At 41.3% G+C, this 19,397-nt stretch overlaps 1 protein-coding gene across 5 annotated transcripts in view; it reads left to right on the plus strand.

Annotated features, from left to right (window-relative positions):
* Window positions 1-5,314: 5,314 nt before the first annotated feature.
* BCKDHB (branched chain keto acid dehydrogenase E1 subunit beta) overlaps window positions 5,315-19,397 on the plus strand; it is a 1,150,961-nt gene continuing 1,136,878 nt past the window's right edge. For 4 of the 5 annotated variants that reach the window (XM_048934904.1, XM_048934901.1, XM_048934902.1 and 1 more), the window contains exons 1-3: window positions 5,316-5,527; window positions 7,470-7,547; window positions 9,244-9,312. In XM_048934904.1, coding sequence (XP_048790861.1) covers window positions 5,371-5,527; window positions 7,470-7,547; window positions 9,244-9,312 — 304 coding nt within the window. In that variant the 5' untranslated portion in view covers window positions 5,316-5,370. Of the gene's footprint in view, window positions 5,528-7,469; window positions 7,548-9,243; window positions 9,313-19,397 lie in introns of all 5 variants that reach the window. The other variant, XM_048934900.1, reaches the window with a different exon arrangement.

Genomic DNA, 19,397 nt, shown 5'->3' on the forward strand with positions numbered 1-19,397 from the left:
GCAAAGGGGAAGAATTAATGATAAGTAGCACAGTTAACTTTGTGTCTGCATGCAGGTGACTGCATTGTGCAGACACCTACACAGCAACAACCACAACAGTGGAATCTGTCTGTGATCCAAAACCTCAACTCTCTGTAAATCAACCTAGGAAGAAAACGCCTAGATCATCATGTAATGGCAAAGCTCATCAAAGCAAGAGTGACTGGTACATAGAAAGGTAAAAACATCAACAGAAAAGGCATGTAGATTAGATGTTGGAGAATTGTCTGAATGAGATTTTGTCTTCATAAAGCCAGTAGCACAGGTGTCACAGAATCAGAGGATCACAGAATGGCCAGGGTTGGAAGGGACCTCAAGGATCACGAATCTCCAACCCCCCTGCCACATGCAGGGCCACCAACCTCCACATTTAATACTAGACCAGGCTGCCCATGGCCCCATCCAATCTGGCCTTGAACACCTCCAGGGACGGGGAATCCACAGCCTCTCTGGGCAGCTTGATCTACTCTAGGCATCCCTAGAGTAAGATCTATGCTTGGGTAGCTTTGATTACTCACACTCTGAGTACTTTTCTGGCTTCTCATGGAGTGTCAGCCTGAATACCACATTGACTCATGCAGTACTGCCTATCTGGCTACTGATACTGGTTAAAGAAGTGGGTAACTGATATTCAGAAACTGATGTCTCCAGCGGAGTACAAATTCTATACGTTCAGTTTACAGAAATTGCTATTAACATTATGGGGTAAAGTTGATTATTTCTGTAACTGATAGCAGCTCCTGCTCTAATCAGCAATGCAAGGTCAGTGACAAGGTGAACGGAATCTCAAACATTTATTTAACCTTATGGAACACATTGCTTTGTACACTGCTATCTCCAGTGCAGTACCTGCTGATGGCAGACAGCAATGCAGAAGAAAACTGCAGGAAAATCATGCGATCCAGAGGAGACTTCCTCAGACCACTTCACTGTTTTTTAATGCCAACTTTTGTCTGCTGACAAAAGACAATTCATGGGCTGTGGATTTCCCCTTCTATTCCATTTTTGTAATGCTCTCTTACTTTTTATACGTAGATGATATAAAGTTTACTGTTTTTATTTAAATCAAAATGAACACTAGCGATCTGAATGAAGTAAGCCATTAATACTAACAACAGCAAAAAAATGCTGAACTAAGTTAAGATATCCATAGAGGACAAAATGCTCCACAAAGGCAGCACATTTAAACAGGCATGGGAATTGTGCATGGGAATGACAATGGGGAAGGGAAACAGGGAAGCTTTGGCTCAGTGGATTCCAGGCACCAGTGGATCCATCACATTCTCTTATGCTCTCCTTTTTAACTCCAACAAACCATATTATAAGCAGGTGCATGAACTGGCCAATATGTGGTTGCATATAATCAAAAATATCAAAGAGGCATTCTAGTATGTTTATGTATGTTCAGCCAGATCTACAGTATGTATTCTACAAGGAAACCTCATTTTTATTTGAAGAACAGAAGCGATGACAGTCTAGCATGTTCTCTGGTAAACTGTTCCTACATTTAATTATCCTCAAGATAAAAATGTTCACTTTATTTTTCATACAAATTGAACTGCATTATCTTTTTCTTTTTTCCTTTTGTGTGTGTGTGTGTGCGTGTATGTACTAGAATTATAAGGTGTCAACTACTAGAAATCATTTCTCTATGCAAGTACTTCTAGACTGAGCCACAGTAGCATGTAGAGCTAAATATTCTCTGTGTTTTCAAAACCATTTAAACTGATTCAACTAAACAAGGAGAGTGGGGTTCTCCTCTGATAATTATGAAACACTACAATCTTTTATAAGGAAAAAAGCTGAATAATATCTCTGCAGGTAGCCCCTGTTGTTTCTAGTATTGCTTCACTTAACATTAAGAAATACTCATGTCATTTAAAAATGGAATTGCCGATTATAATTAGGGTAGGAGGAAGGGAGAAAACAGCAAAGAAAACAAGAGAACAGCAGTGTTGCCAGGACATAGCAATAGGGTGACAGAAATGCTCACCAGCAACTCCTGTAAGAGGGGGTGGATCAGTTCACTGGGGTGGAAAACATGTTACAAAATTCCTTCTATGACCCACAAAGCAGAGAGAAAAGCTTACAGCAAGACTATAGCATGAAAGACTGTACAAGATAAAAACAGTGAAACTATGATCAAAGGAATGTAAGAGAAATCCTGGATTTCTCTTGCACCATTTACAGAGGCACAGTGTAAACAAAGCAATACATACTGGGAAATGTAGGAAGCTCGTAAGGAGTCTAAGATTCAGCTACAGGCTATGTCCAAATTTGGGAGATTTTGCAGTAGAATAACAGTCCTGGGGCCATACGCTCATGTTGGAGTCCAATACTTGCAATTAGTTCACAATTAGATTAATGTAGATCTTAAGTAATATCGTGGACTTCAAAGGTGTTACATCTGATAATCTGGTCAATGCCAGCAGAGCAAGCAGTCACCACCAGAACCTCATTAAGTGCATATTCGGAAATAGTAGTAATGACTACCAGAGTTCTTTTAATGGTTGTCAACAACACAAATGATGCTCATAACGACATATATGCACAGATGGAGAGCACAGTTGATTTCAGCTCCTAAAGTCTGGAGTATACATTTAGCAGCAGTGGTCCGATGTGAGTGAATGACTTGCAATTAAGAAAGCTGATCGAAGTTGCTGGAATATATCAGAAATGATGTGGATCTTATTACCCTGTCAGAGCTGAAAGTCAGGAATCTGGGACTTATCTCCACTAACATGCTGGTCAGCCAAAGTAGATTCGGATAAACCCCTTTGATCGTCCATTTCTATTTTCAGTCCAGTGTAACTTTCCAAGGCCATGCGAGTACAAACTATCCTTTGCACTCAAAAGGCGGCAATACTTCAGGTGACAAGCCTCATCTCCAGGCACTATTTTCTCTTTCATGCAGGTACGAATGGCAGTACACAGGTCCTGCTGCAGGCATTTCCTCTTTGTGTCCTTCCACAAGAGATGCCAGAACTTCCTCTGTTACACGGGGCTGCATTCCTTTTCAAGTTTTGTGTACAGCAGCTGTGGGCCTCTGAACGAAAGCAGCAAGGAGCATCCTTTATCGGCCGGTGCTGAAAATGGAGGCATCTCCTGGGCTGTCTAACCAAGGCCGTTGCTCTGTGTTATCCACTGCTGCATGTAGACCTACTGATTGTTACAGCTCATGGTTTGAATTCAGCTATTTGCAGGTCCAGCAATGACGTATTAACAGATGACTCCTTGTAGTGTTTTTATGCGCCGTTCTCCATTTGCAAGTGTTGCAGTGTGCAAATACAGGTAAAATTGCTCCTACTAGAATACACTATTTTCTGAAGGAAACAACTGCCTGAATAGTAAACCAGATTGGAATAACCTACCCCATTATCAGGCACACAGGGATAAGGTAAAAGCTTATATATACCTTCGGTTGTTATATCTTTGATGTATTATACTTTTTCAGGCATTTCACTCTCACAGAATCACAGATCACAGAATCACAGAATCACCCAGGTTGGAAGGGACCTCAAGGATCATGTAGTTCCAACCCCCCTGCCTGGCAGGGCCACCAAACATACACATTCAGATCAGGTTGCCCAGGACCCCGTCCAACCTGGCCTTGAACACGTCCAAGGACGGGGCGTCCACAACCTCCCTGGGCAGCCCGTTCCAGGGCCTAACCACTCTCCTAGTAAAGAACTTCCCCCTAACATCCAACCTAAATCTTCCCTCCTTCAACTTGGATCCATTTCCCCTAGTCCTGCTGTCGTCAGCCCTTTTGAAGAGTTTACTCCCCTCCTGGGTGTAGGTTCCCTTCAGGTATTGATAGGCTGCAATGAGGTCACCCCGCAGCCTTCTCTTCTCCAGGCTGAACAAGCCCAACTCCCTCAGCCTGTCCTCATAGGGGAGGTGCTCCAGCCCCCTGATCATCTTAGTCGCCCTCCTCTGGACCCTTTCCAAAATCTCTATGTCTTTCTTGTACTGAGGGCTCCACACCTGGACACAGTACTCCAGATGGGGCCTCACAAGAGCCGAGTAGAGAGGGACAATCACCTCCCTGTCCCTGCTGGCCACCCCTCTCCTGATGGAGCCCAGGATCCCATTTGCCTTTCGAGCTGCCAGAGCGCACTGCTGGCTCATGTTCAGTCTCTCGTCCATCAGGACCCCCAGGTCCTTCTCTGCCAAGCTGCTCTCAAGGACCGCTCCTCCCAGCCTGTACAGGTGCCTGGGGTTCTTCCGGCCCAAATGCAAAACCTTGCACTTTGCCGTGTTGAACCTCATCAGGTTCACCCGAGCCCAGCCCTCCAGCCTGTCGAGGTCCCTCTGAATGGCATCCCTTCCTTCCACCGTATCAACCGCACCACTCAGCTTGGTGTCGTCAGCAAACTTGCTGAGGGTGCACTCAATTCCCTCATCGATGTCATTAATAAAGATGTTAAAGAGCACTGGTCCCAAGACAGACCCTTGGGGGACACCACTTGTTACCGGCCTCCACCTGGACATAGAGCCATTGACCACCACCCTCTGTCTGCGGCCTTTCAACCAATTTCTTATCCATCGGGTCGTCCACCCATCAAATCCACTTCCCTCCAATTTGGAGATGAGGATGTGGTGGGGGACCATGTCAAAGGCCTTGCTCAGGTCCAGGTAAATGACATCGGTCGCCTTCCCTTCGTCCACCAATGCCGTCACTCCATCATAGAAGGCCACAAGATTAGTTAGGCATGACCTTCCTTTGGTGAAGCCGTGCTGGCTGTCTCGGATCACATGCTCATTCTTTATGTGACCGAGCATGTTGTCCAGGAGGATCTGTTCCATGATCTTCCCAGGCACGGAGGTGAGACTCACCAGCCTGTAGTTCCCCGGGTCCTCCCTGCTCCCCTTCTTGTATATGGGAGTTATATGGTTATATGGTTACTCTCCCAATTCAACCCCAACACTCTTATTTTTCCTCTTGTTTATTACACTTCTCATTAAGATGCACTCACACACCGCCCGCCTCACAACATCACGCTCCCCTCCCCAGCGACCGCCGCCCGCCCGCTGCGGCGCACAACGTGCTGCGTCACAGCCTTGGCCCCGCCCCCCGTCATGGCCCCGCCCCCCCGTCATGGCCCCGCCCCCCCGCCATGGCCCCACCCTTCAGGTCCCTCCTTCCCGCGTGCCTCCGCGTATAAACATTTCACCCTCTCCTCACTGCCCTCTCAATCCTCCCCACCCACCACGGAGCGTTCTCTGATTGGTCCGCCCCTTGCCGTCGCTGGCCAATGAGGGCGCCCACCCGGAACCCCGCCTCTTTAGAGCGCGCGGCGGCCGCGGCGCCCCCCGATAGCGGCGGTGATGGCGGCGGCGGGGCTGGCGCGGGTGCTGCGCCGGTCTGGGGGCAGAGCGCGATGTTGCGGAGCGCTCCGGAGCCGTCCGACCCCCCTGCCGGCCGAGCCCCGCCGGGCCGCTGCGCACTTCGCTTTCGAGCCTGATCCGGCACCCAGCGCTTACGGTAAGAGAGGGGCCGGGGTCCTCCCTGCGGGCAGGGCTCTGCTGTCGGTCCCGCCCCCGCCGCCTCTCTGCGGTGGAGGGGAAGGGCGGGCGGGGCCTCCGCAATCCCGAGTGGCTCGGCCTTGACCCGGCCGCGTGGATGAGGTCCCTGCGTTTACTCAGCGCAGAGCAGAGGAGCTGAGGGGAGGCCTGATGTCATTTGCAGCTCCTTATAGGCAGCGGGGGGCAGCGCTGAGCTCTGCTCTGTGTGACAACAACGGGGCCCGAGGGAACGGCATGGAGTTGTGTCAGGGGAGGGGCAGCTGGGGGTTGGGGACAGGGCATGGAATGGGCTGCCCAGGGCAGTGGGCACGGCCCTGAGCTGCTGGAGTTCGAGGAGTGTTTGGATGCCACTTTTAGACATAGGGTTTGAGTTTTGGGTGGTGCTGTGTGGAGCCGGGATTTGGGCTCGATGATTCCTGTGAGGCTCTTCCAATTCCAATTCAGGATGTTCTGTGAGGTGTTCCAACTTTGTAGCTAAGTCTGAGACAGCTCTCAGCCGTTCCCACGTGCTTTGAGGAGGCACAGGCATGCAGGGCTTCCCAGAGCAATGTCTGTGTGCTGCCGGCCTCTGCTGGAGGGAACAGCGAAGAAGCTCTTACGGGGCAGTCAGCCCTAATGCTAAGTGGAAAGCTAGGTCCCTGACTTAAACAAAACTAGCTAAAAACAACCCTTGGAGTTCTATGAGAAATAATGAAAGAAAATAAATGACAGTACTGGTCTGGTCTTGATATTAATCCTGGCTTCACAGTTCACACCTGAAGGGCACAATTACTTTCTACTCTCTTGCTTCTGTAACAGCCTTTCGTTACAAGCGGGACCAGCAGGTTGGGACAGTCAGTGCTAGCAATTTGGCAGTTGCTGAAGGAATAGGCATTTCCTTGTAGGAAATACTGAAATGAATGTGACCTGCTGAACGGATAACCTTGTGTGGTTGACTGAGAAAGGAGAAACAGCTGCTGTTCCCCAACTTCCACCTTGCAAATGTTGATTGCTTATAGATTTAATAAAATTTGAATGGTTCCCATAATGGTTTCTTACAGCTTTCTCTTAAAGGCTTCTGTAAACTATAACAAGAAAAGCTATTGAGCATGAAAAAATATAGGAACACAGCTCTCTAGCTCTGTTATGACTTGAACCATTATCTTGACCAAGAAATGCTAATTACCAAGGGATAATTGGCTGAGTGATTGTTGAGAGATACTGTAAACAGAAGTCAGTTCTTTTGGTTACTCTTATTCCTCACATATGGCTACCACTTTTGTTTTATTTTCTGCCACTTCTTTCCTTGCAGTACAAAAAGGGACCTGCATTAGATCTTAATTAAATCCTTTTTTTAAAGTTTTTTTTTTTTTAAGCTGTTCCATATCTAACTTCCCCCTCTTATTTTTTGTTGCTTCTAACGCTTTCTAATTGCAATCCAGAGAGTGGGCAGGAGGCATAGAAAACTTCTGATAGCAGCAGATGTCTGTAAATAGTGAAGGCAAGAGGTTAAAAAGTGGTGATTGAGACACAATAAAGGAAACTTGCTGAGATCTGGTAAACCGCAGCAGAAGGTATTCCTGTCCTCAAGGTAGTAATGCTTGACTATGGGTTCTTTTTCCTTTGAAAAATGGAGTTGACTTTTGTTCCTAGTATTTGAGTAAGCTTTGCAAATCTGCATTTGCAGCCACGACTGTACTTCTTTCAAAAAGGCTGAGTAGAGTTATAGTCCTTGGGATTGCCAAGTATGCTGTACTTGGTCCCATCTATCCCATAAATTTAAGTTTGCTCAATAAATGAATCTTTGAGGGATTGTGCTTATGACTGTTGACTAAGCTTTTAGCAATGTTTTGCACTAGTGTTTTCTAATGTACTGCGTATTTTGAACTGAATTAAATATCAAAATATTCCCTGTCTCACAGGGCAAACTCAGAAGATGAATCTCTTCCAGTCCATAACAAGTGCCTTGGATAATGCTTTAGCCAAAGATCCAACTGCAGGTATGCTCTACTTGTTAGCATGTTTTGCTTTCCATCAATTGCATTTTGTATTTGTGCACAGTAGTGAATGCGTTTCTCATTGCCTTTATGCTTTGTATTATGTTATTTTCTACATTTTGATATTAAAAAAGGCTTAAAAATGCACTGGGATTTAAAACATATAAATGGAATATTAACAGATTATTAATGGATTATGTATTCTAACCTGTAGTTGTCTTCTCTATCAGCTTGTATTTTGATTGAAAGTTGGGACAGAAATATACGTTTATTAATACATTTCTGCTATTTTAGGGTGGCCTGAGTCCCAGAAAAAAGTAAAGGAGGATTTTTTTTTTTTTGCCTCACTTTTAGTTCACTCAACTCTCCATACTCAAAAAGTGGCACTTTTGAAAGACTGCATGTTTCTTGTTCTGTCATTCTCCTTTCTCTCCTTCCATGTTCTCTCATACTCCTTTTCAGCTTTACTGATTTTGGGTCATCATTGTACGTCACTGTATGTAGGTGATGTAAGATTTTTCCAGACTGCAAAAGACTGGAGAACTGATAGCTTTGAAGAAACTAGTTCAGCACAGATCAGTTAAAAATGAATTATCCTAAACTTTATTTTGCACAAAATGACTTAATTCATATAGAGATAACAAGAGATCAGTTGCTTCTGTCATCAACAAAGGTGTGATGAAGGCCAGATATTAAAAATTTTATTTTTTAATGGAATGAACACAGCTGGAAAAGCTGTACGATCCTGTTGTATAAGTTTGTTTTTTTCCACTTAATGCATTAGTAACTCTTTTTGGCACTGTTTTAACCACGGCTTAATTTGAAGCCTGACTATTTGTCTATTCTGTCAGGATAAATTCCATGTTCAGTATCCAGTAGTATGCTTGTATGCATTCCCTCTCAATCTAAAGCTGTGTTACAATCAGCTTTAGCAAGCTTGATTTAGACAAGAACAGCTTTTAGTGATATTTCTGCAGTACTAACAATATAAAAGCAAGTGCAAATTTCAGCATTTGGTAAGTCTAAAGAAAAGACCAGATGAAAATTTAGCCATAAATCAGCTGAAGATAATTAGTTTGGGGGGGGAAAAGACTTTAATTGTCCAGGTGCTGTATGAGAATGGTAGTGTTGAATATAACGTTGAATACTAATAGTTGTCCTGGCTATTAGATTGCCATCTTTTCTGTATAGGATTTCCTTTGAAGAGGCTCTTGGGGGATCTGGTGAGTATGTTTGAAGAAGGCTTTAAATTTCACATTAGATACTTATTTTGTAGAATACTTCAATTTGACACTTTTCAAAACACTAAATATACTGGAATCTGTGGATGAAAAATGAGTGTTTGAGTTGAAGCACAATATACAGCTTCAGTAACTCTTTCATAATTGCTTATTGGAATTGTTATTTTGTTTTGATGTCTTGATGTTATAGAATACTTCAGAAAAATAAATGGCCTAATGAAGCCGTAACTGAGTCAGTTAGATTAGTACTATTTCAAGGCATAGATGTGTTACTTCACTGATTCTTTGTTAGCCTTGCTTCTTCTACAGTCAGGCTGTGTAAAGGAAGCACTTAGATGTCTAGATAAATCTTGAACTAGAATGAAGTGTTAAGTGCTTAACAGAAAAATTGCTTCGGCCTTCATGGAAAAATCAAACGCACTGGGATTACATTAATTTTCCTTTACTTTTTTTTTTAGTAATATTTGGTGAAGATGTGGCCTTTGGTGGAGTCTTCAGGTGTACAGTTGGCTTGCGAGACAAGTATGGTAAGCCACTGTTTATATCTGGTGTTACCTTCGTATCAACATTTGCTTTTCCTGCCCTGTATGGTTTGTGGGAGAAGAGAAGAATATGTATGAGAGAAATCTTATAACTGGAGTACTTTTTTATTCTATTTGTCTTTGAAAGTAGAAGTTTTGAATATGCTATCAGTGTAAGCTGTCAAAGTTACTGAATTTACTGACATTTCAATTGTCTTCTGTTTCTTCAAATAACTTCATCAATATAACTTCACATTTTTAAGTATTCTTGGACTAAATGTTCATCATTTGGGCCCCATTTTATTTGTCATCAAATTATAGCCTCTTATCAATGATACATAGTGATGCTTTTTGGTCTAATCTGCCACAAACTGGAAAAGACTTAACTTGAAATAGGTTTGAGTACTTTGTTAAATATAATATTTTTTAACATGCCCTGGAAATATAGAAAGAAAACACAACATAGAAATGTTTTAAGCTTGTTCTTCATCTAGAATGGAACTGGTTTACTTGTTTGGGAGATTTGTGTGCAGGCATTCAGAGAAATAATGACATTGCCATCTACATAGGGGAAAAAATATACATGCAAAAATATATGAAAAAATGTGACACACTTAATTATCTCAGACAGTTGAGGTGGGTTCAGGGGAAGAAAAATGTAGTTACTCGCAGGATCTTTTAATTTAAAAGGCCACCTTAATTTTTTTTAAAGTGAATTTAAAATAAGGAACTTTCTAGAAAGAATAATTGAATTGGAAGAAACCTTCAAAGGTGATGTAATCCATCTGAATTTTAAAAGCTTGCAGGAATTTTCAATAATTTCTTGCATTATCTGTGGTTTAAATTAATCTTTATATTGTGTTCATTTAAGAAGGAAATGCTCTTTCTGTGGTGTGATCTTCTGTAGCTTCACGTCAGTGGAGATAAAGGTGTGGACTTTGTTACAATGAATAGTCTGAAAGCAAATAAGTGCCATGTTCACAGTTTTTGTTGGATAAAGTGTGTACTCAGTGATACCTTGTTGGCAAATTTGGAGGGATTCTTGTCATCACTGTTTTTAACTTAGGTGTGATTTCCTTCTGTGTGCTTTTTGCCCCAAGAAGTGCTGTGGAATGCTACAAAAAATCACTTTTTAATCTATGGCATGCAATGTGATACGTAGTGGTTTACCCTTTTGGAAACTGGTTGTGGCTACAGTAACATGGTGGCTTGTTATGGGGGTGTTGTGTCCTCTGCTGGGCTATCCAACCGTCCAAGTAGAACATTACAAATTCAAGGCACAAAAATGACTGGAACCACTTGCTGCAGATTACATCTATTTCACTGATTTATCTGGAGGAGATGAGTTATTGCTGACTTGGACGTTACAAGAAAACTGGGCAGAAAAAGGGAGTGGAGGAAGGCTGTGCTTTTAAGACAATTTAGAAAGATAAGTCTGTTTTGTCTTAATTCTCTGCTTCAGTGATTATCATAGAACCATAGAATGGCTTGGATTGGAAGACACCTCAAGGATCATGAGGCTCCAACCCCCCTGCCACATGCAGAGCCACCAACCTCCCCATTTAATACTGCCCAGGGCCCCATCCAACCTGGCCTTGAACACCTCCAGAACACATCCACAACCTCTCTGGGCAGCCTGTTCTAGCACCTCACCACTCTTCCCCCTGACATCCAACCTAAATCTTCCCTCCTTGATTATGAAGCTGTTTTCTCATTCTGCTGCTTATATATTAATATGTGTTTACATAAAGTCTGGTTGAAACTATTAGTAATAGTCATTATAGTTGCATGTTGGGATTGAGTTGGTTCTGTAAGTCTGGTGGAACATGTTCTCTGCTCATCAGATTTCATGTGAAAATGAAGTCTCAGAGACAGCTAGCTGCTGTAAAAATGAGCAGCACAAGAATTCATTTGGGAAGTAAGCAAGAGAAACAGAAGGCTTCATTATCGACCTTGTTTTTTAGTCAGCATCTCCACTTTAAAATGAAAAAAGAATAAACTTTACCATTAGGGTGTTGCTTTGAGGATAATTTGTTCATCTCTTCTGAGGTAAGAAAGCCTTGCAATACTGAAGGACAGATACTACATGGTCAGATGTCCTGGTGCTGTTCGAAGACTGTGACAGCTCCTGCCCCAGGGTACAGGGGTGCTGTAGGGATGGGTGCTGCTGAAGTAATGCAGGGAACATCTGCAGAGTAACTTGGTTGGTGTGACAAACAGCAGTCTCAGTGTAGTAGCAACTTAGCTAGAATTGAATTTATTTTATGAGTGTGCAATAAAAAATTTTGGTGAATATTTTGAGGAAGATACGGCATGACTTTGGGAATATTTGAGTGGAACTCCTTTAAAGCTTGAGGAGGAAGATGGATGAGGAATTGTAACAGTACTTTTATTAATATATTCAGTAATGGCCAATGAAAGTTAATATTGATTCTGACCTTTTTCTAGTGAAAAAGATGATAGATTTTTATGAGGAAAAATTAAGCTCATATTTCTTGTGATTAAAATAAAATAAATGGGTACATAAAGTGCTGGTGAAACCAAATTGGCAAGATGGGAAACTGACTCTTCATGTCAGTTCTGACCACCGCAAGAATTGTTTTGACTGCAAATGATGTTAATTGGAAGAGAAATTCAGAAAGGTTTTCTGATGTATTTGTGCCTTAAAAGAAATATAATCTCTTATTTTCTTACATTATAGAAAGATCTCAAGTTCCCTTTCTGTCTTGCAAATTCTAAGATTTAGGTGGTGTTGAAAAGTGAACTGAAGATGCTGATAGTGATTGAGATGGAAGGTGGTAGTAGAGAAGATGTGACAGGAAAAACAAATGTTTTTTTATAATTATGCTGTTGGCGAGGTCCCTGTGAGTACATGGTGACAATATCTGATCTCACATTTGGAGAGAAGGTGAAATACAAAGGAGTTGTCCATAAAATGATAATTCAGCTTGGTAAGGTAGGCACGGTGACACAAGTAACTTTTGGTTTCTTCACTAACAATGAAGTCTTATAGAAAGCATGCAGTAGCTTGAGTGAAAACAGCCAAGAGGAACCTCATGACAAACTGAAGGTGTTACAGTGCTTAGGAGAACTAGGAAAACCTGGAAGCACAAAAATTGAAGAAATCCAAAATTTCAATTAGGATGCATCTGTCTTAGATCAGTGTTGTCTGAGACAGGAGATAAGTTCCAGTTGCAGCTCTTGTCTTATGCAGAGGCTGTATGTAGTCTATTTTAAATGAGCAATTCCAGACAGAGCTGATGAGCAGGCAACCAGCCTCATTGATCTTGCTTGTACAATAAAGATTACATACTTACTGGCCTTTCTTTCCACACTTCTGTCCTGCAATTATCATTAGCATAGTAACAGAGAATGCAAGTAGCACATTATGTTGATATAAAATTTGATGAAATTGATTTTTTTCTCATATTCTGGAACTGGTTTTCCAGTTTCGTAGCTAATCAAAATCACTAGGTGGCAGTCTATGCCTGTAAGTAATTATTTTGCTATGTATTATCCTCCTTTTAAAGTGCATTAAAGAGATTGAGATCTAATTATCTAATGTTATAGCAGTGAGAACTCTGCACTAATATTCAGCAGTAACTCTATGCAGATTGTGGCTGCTATCTGTACTGTTACTCAAGTCTCTCTGGACAGGTAGTGAGGAGAAAAAAAATACTTTTAGAATAAATCATAATCAAATCTAAGACTTTTTTTTTTTTTGCCAGAAGAGCTGCTTAAGCCCTGTGTTTTTATTAAAACACAGATAGAGATGTATACTAATAAGCAAAAGCCCAGCTTTTAGACTTCATATAAAAAAAAAAATCTTAGTTGTTGATTAGATGAGTATGTTTTGAAATTGTTTAATTGAGGAAATGTATGTAGAATTTTCTTTGCTATGAGAGCTGTACCTAGGATATCATGTTTCTTCCTGTGCGTCTTCTGTTAACATCTCAGTGACGTCAAAGCTGGATTCAGCCTTAGCAAATCATTATTCTTCCATGGATATTAGTAACTTCTGCATTAACTGAATGCTTAGAAGTCAGTTGCTGTATAATCCTCCTTCCTGAAAACATGTAGATTCCTGATTATTACTACTTTATTTTTATGTGGAAAGTTCCTTTTGAATAAGGGAAAGGAAGTCTTGTTTTTTTGTTCCTTTTTTTGCCTCTCCCTTAGGTCTTACACACTGGATGGTGTACTCTTATCTTACTTCTTCTCTCCTTCCCCATTACCTCCTGCCAGGTCACCATTTTGCAGAGGTTGCATACTCTAACCTGCAGAATATCTTTATTGAAAAAGGAACAAATACCTGCTGCTCCATACTCCTGCTATCTTGGAAAGGTTTCTTGTTCCTTGTCTCCAGAGCAAAGATGTAAAACAAATATTTTGTATCTGGTTCTTTTGCCTACTTTATTTTTGTAGCCTAGGTAGTCTATTTTCCTTTTTAAAGGATACCTATTATTTTAGACTTGGAGAAAATAATTGGCTAAAATATCTGTACACATTTGTCTTCAAGTCTATGGATGGATTTAAAAGGATGTTGGAGTATAGGTAATTGTGGCTGGTTTCTCTGCTTGGAATGTGAAATAAAATTGTAGCATGGAATAATTAGTATTAACTCTTTTGCAGAATCATAGAATGGTTTTCAGGACCACACCTGTTCATAGGTCTTGTCACTTACACACAGATGCCTTTCACAAAAATGCACTTGTATGTATGTATCTGGATACCTTGTTTTGGTGAAGTTATGTTTTATGCAAGTATTGGAAGGTTAAAGTGCTCCCCAAAATGTTGGTGGGGAGATATGGTGACATGCTATGATTCTAGCCCTCTGGAAAGGAGTCTGGAGGCTCTGGCTGATGGGAAGCTGCATCTGAGCCAGCAGTGTGTCCTGGCAGCCAGAGGGGCCAACTGTCCCCTGGGACGCAACAGGCCCAGGGTGCCACACCAGGGTGTGAGGTGGATGGGGAAAAAGATTGTGAATAAAAATCAGAATCTGTTCAGTCTCTCCAGGATACAAGATATTTTTTTGCAAGCTGGAAAGTCACTGAAGAAATAGCACTTGTATAGAACCCTGTGGGTGCAGGGGGAGTTGAATTAAAGATTTCTCCCTGTGGAAAACTTCAATCACATCAAAAAGCAAGTGATTTAACTGCATATGAAACCACAGAGCGAGAAAATAACATCCTTATGTGAGGATGACCTAGCCACATCATTCGCAATCAGCTGGATGCTTTAAAAATGATTTTATTTATCACTTCCATATTTGTTTTGCTCTTCTTTCTGCCTGCCTTACAGATTTGGATCTCTGAAGGACAGGGTATGTTTTGGGACAGATAACTGCCAAGGCTGTTCTTAGCCTTCAGATATGGAAATTCTGTGGCTTCCCTACGCGCACTGTCCCAGCGCAGGATTATGTTTTCAAAGCTCTTTCTTATTGATCAATCCTCTCTGGACTCTGCTTACTGCAGCTGAAGATTATGGGCCATCCAAAGCTGAGTACATTACTCTACTTGGATCTTACTGAGTAAAACATGATTGCTTACAGCTTTCTGCTGATATATCTCATCGTAATGCTAGCTTGTCATGCTGCCCTGATGTTTATTTCCAATGTCTGATCCGCTGTAATCCCTGAATGTTATTTTGCAGATTCTGTGTCTAAGGTGTAAGCTTGTGTGTGAGTTTTCAGAGAACACTTCATTCTCAGTAAATGACTGGTTTGTATATAGTCCAGCAACATAATTCAGGAGGTTTTGTTTATCTATCCAGGAGATGCCTGCCTTTGTAAAATTGAGGTAGTCAGCTTTGGAGAAAAGTGTTTACTTAAACACACAAAAAATACTGTGTTTATGAGCTGCAGAAAACCACTGAAGGCAGACTGTTTAAGTGAAATGCCTATGGGGGAAAATGTACACGATGAGATATAGATGTCCCCAAGTTGTTATTGTATTTGCTGAAGTTCTTGACTAAGGAATGGATATGCTTAAAAAGAAAAAAATGCTAAGCATTGTGAAATAGTAGAAGAACTTTTTGAAGCTAGGCAAATAGAAGTAGATAAAGAGTTTTTTTTTTTTTTAATTCTAAATTTATAAAATACTTTAAAATGTTTATATTGTGGAATTGTTTTTGTTATTATTTTTTTTTTTTTTTCAGGTAAATTAGTTATTGTGGAGACTTCAAAGCATTTTACTGCGAAGGAAGTAGAGATCAATCAATGGAAGTTCTGTGTCTGCACTTGTAGTGCCAAGCATTGCACTGCAAGGTCACCAAGTAGCTGAATATAGTTTGGATAGGCTGTCTGGGTCTTGTAGTGCCTTCCAGAAGCCTACTACTAGTTGGGGATTATGTTAGTAGGTGTGACATGTTCCTTTTTTTTTTTTTTCTTTCTAGTTCTTTTTAATCAATAATCTTGGGTCTCTTGCAGGCTATATGAAACACAGCAATAAGCTGAGGAGAAAAGTTCATCCTAAAGTAGCATGAGAAATGAGTGATTAGGGGTTTATTTTATAAACGTTGCTTGAGAAGTAGTCTGCAAGCTTATTGGAGAAGCACCCTGCTACCCCTTTTATGGATATGCTCGTCCTTCTGCACACAGTGCGTGTGCTTGAATGAAGTAGCTCAATATTTTTTGATTTGTCAGACTTCAGTTGGGGTTGGAAAACAGGTTGGAAAATTTCGCTGAGTTGAAAGTGGTTTATGTATCTAGATGGGGTAAAACTTAAGAAGCCTGGAGTTTGGTTATCCTTGTATCTTTGTGAATAGATTTTAGCAGATAATTCTGCAGGTTTTTTTTTTTTTTTCCTGATTCTTCCAGAGCAGTCTGGCAAGACTGTGATTTTGTTCTGATTTATATAAATGCCTTTGAATAGGAACATCTGGAGAACGTGTTCCTTGCTCATTACACAACTGTACATTTTGTTCATTTTCATCTTAATAGCCAATTCTTTTCTTAGGATTTGCAGCTTAAAAAAAAAAAAGTTATTTGAGAATTTGATAATGGCATAGTATGTACTTCTACAATCTGTATCAATGGGATATTGACAAAGTCAATGTTTTTGCTTTGTTTTTAGTGTGTCTGTTTTGAAAGCAATGCATATTTTGTTTGGGACTTACTGGTTTTAATTGTTTCTTCTTATAGATTGTAAATCTGTTTGAGGAGAAATAAAGGACTGATGCTGTAATATGGAACTTAGTATCGTAGGATCATAGAATCCTTGGAGTTGGAGGGGACCTTTAAAGGTCATGTAGTCCAACTCCCTTGCAATGAACATCCATAGGGTTTCCCAGGGCCTGATTCAGCCTGACTTTGAGAGTCTTCAGGGATGGGGCATCTACCACATCTCTGGGCAGCCTGTTCCAGTGTCAAACCACCCTTATTAAAAACAAACAAACAAAGACTTTGCTAATATCCAGTCTAAATTTCCCCTCTTTCAGCTTGAAACCATTTCTCCTTGTCCTAGGTATGTGCCATTCCTTGGATCATTTTTGTAGCCCTCCTTTGGAAACACTCTAACAGGTCTATGTCTCTCCTGTATTGGGTTCTACATCTGGACTCAGTACTCTGGACGAGGCCTCATCAGTGCAAAGTAGAGTCCAGAAACCTTAGAGACTCTGTCCAGAGCTTTCAAAAGCTACTGCAATACATTTTAAAGGTATTTAAAGATATTTTTCTGAGCATAAAGTGTTTGCTGCTGAACTCCATCAAAATGGAATTTTCCATTTGAGAAAATCCTTGCTCTGAAGTGTTTAAAAAATAATATTGTAGTAATAAGCATCAACAAGGATGAAACATCAAGTATTAAGAATGCAAGATGGAATTTACAAATATTAGCTATATCTACAGTCTGTATCAATACGAAGTTCAGCTGCATAATTTGTATGCCTTGTTTTAGATGTCAGTCCTCAAGCCTTTACTATTCCTTAAATGGAATTTGAACATTCTCAATTGCCTTGGTTAGACCCGTGATCAGCCTGTTCTCTGTTTCGTTTGTATTCATTGCATGGGACTAATTTAGCACGTCCACTATTTTTTCTGCCTCTGAAGTTGGTGATGAGTATGTGATAATTATCACTACTTCAGTTTAAGATGATGTTGCAGACTTTATTGCAGAGGCACAACATTGAGTTTTCATGGGAATAATTTGTTAGAAGTATCAAACTGCTCAAGTTATAGAATCACCAAGGTTGGAAAAGACCTCCAAGATCATCCAGTCTAAATGTCCTACATTTTCCTACTAAACCTTGTCCCTCAGTACAACATGTGAATGTTTCTTGAATGCCTTTGGGGATTGAATGCCTTTGGAGCTCCATGAGCTCCCTGGGCAGTCCATTCCTGTACTTGACCACCCTTTCAGAGAAGAAATTTTTCCTAACATCCAAGTTGAATCTCTGCTTGTGCAACTTGAGGGCATTCCCTCTAGTCCTATTGCTAGATACATGGGAGAAGAGGCTGACTCCCACCTTCCAGATCCTCTTTTCAGGTAGTTGTAGGGACAGTAAGGTCTACCCTGCACCTCCTTTTCTCCGGACTCAGCAATTCTAGTTCTTTAAGCTGCTCCTTATAAGACTCCTCCTCCAGACCTCTCACCAGCTTTGTTACCCTTCTGTAGACCTACTCCAGGGCCTTGATGTCTTTTTTTTGTAATGAAGGGCCAAAAACTGAAAACAGTACTTGAGGCGTACACGAGGACAATCACCTTTCTTCTCCTGCTGGCAACACTCTTTCTGATACCAGCCAGGATGCCATTGGCCTTCTTGGCTATCTGGGATACCTGCTGCCTCATGTTTAGCAGAGCGTCAACCAACACCTTCAGATCCATTTCCTCCACACAGTCTTCCAACCACTCTGCCCCGAGCCTGTACTGTTGCTTGGTGTTGTTGTGGCCAAAGTGCAGGACTAGGCACGTGGTCTTGTTGAACTTCATCCCATTGGCCTAAGCCCAGAAATCCAACCTATCCAGATCTCTCTGTAGGGCCTTCCTATCCCCAGAGAGATCGATGCTTCCTCCCCGCTTGCTGTCATCTGCGAACTTACTGAGGGTGAACTCAATGCCCTCATCCAGATTGTCAATAAAGATATTGAACAGAATGGGTCAAATATCTGAGCCATTTTGCAATGGAAGCACTTTGAGGAGGACGTTAATCTTAATTCAGTATTGTCTGCTGGTGACTAGCATGACATAACAGACTAGCAATTACTGAAAGTCTCCTTTATGTTACTTTGTTGAAACACTATATCCTTATAATCTGGCAGGGATTTTTCCCTATTCTATGGGAGCACTGCATATAGATCATTTTTTCATGTACTTTGCATTATCTGAGATGCATGTTTTTCATTACTGCAGATTCTTGGTAATTCAGTACTTTATTTTTTTTAGCGGCATTAAATCCATGCTGTTGTGTTGAGCGTGGTTGCTTTACAATATAGACTAGAGCCAGCTTGCTTTCAGACTGTCATAAAGTATTTCTACGCTACTGATTCTAATGAGTAAAGAGAAGCTGCCTCTGTTTCTTCCCCAGTTTGTCACTCAGATAGTCTACCCACCCTCTCGTAGCAGAGAGGCTATGATTTAATACTTAGCTTTGGTAACTGTTGTGCATTTTCCTGTTGGATATCTTGTAGTGCTATGTAATATCTCACATAGTCAGAAAATGTGTGGAACTGATCAAAGTTGGTATATTATCCCACGTGTAAGTGTTTGGTGAGTGCTGAGTTTAGAGCTTGTTTTTTCAAGTGAATATTCTATCACCTGATACAGCTTTCCTAGTCTCTGTAGTCAGTTATGCTTTTCTGCAGGTGTGCTTCTTGTGCAGCAAAAGTTTGTGGTGGGTGGGCAAGGGATAGGATGAATCATTGCTGTAGGAACACATGAATGCTGTGGTGTGGTTAGGCAGAGTGCTTTTTTCTTGAGTCTGGTATAATGTGGTGTATGAGCCAGGTGATCAGAATGAATTCATCGCTGAGTGGGCTGCCTGCATAGTCAGCAGCAGAAAGAAATTCTGGTGAGTAAATCTGCAGCTTTGATGTGAACTGTTGATAAGATGTTTTTCTAACAATTTGGAGCTGAATCAGCAGGGTAGGCGCAGAA

Source organism: Lagopus muta, chromosome 2 (assembly GCF_023343835.1).
Source record: "Lagopus muta isolate bLagMut1 chromosome 2, bLagMut1 primary, whole genome shotgun sequence".
Lineage (NCBI taxonomy): Eukaryota > Metazoa > Chordata > Aves > Galliformes > Phasianidae > Lagopus > Lagopus muta.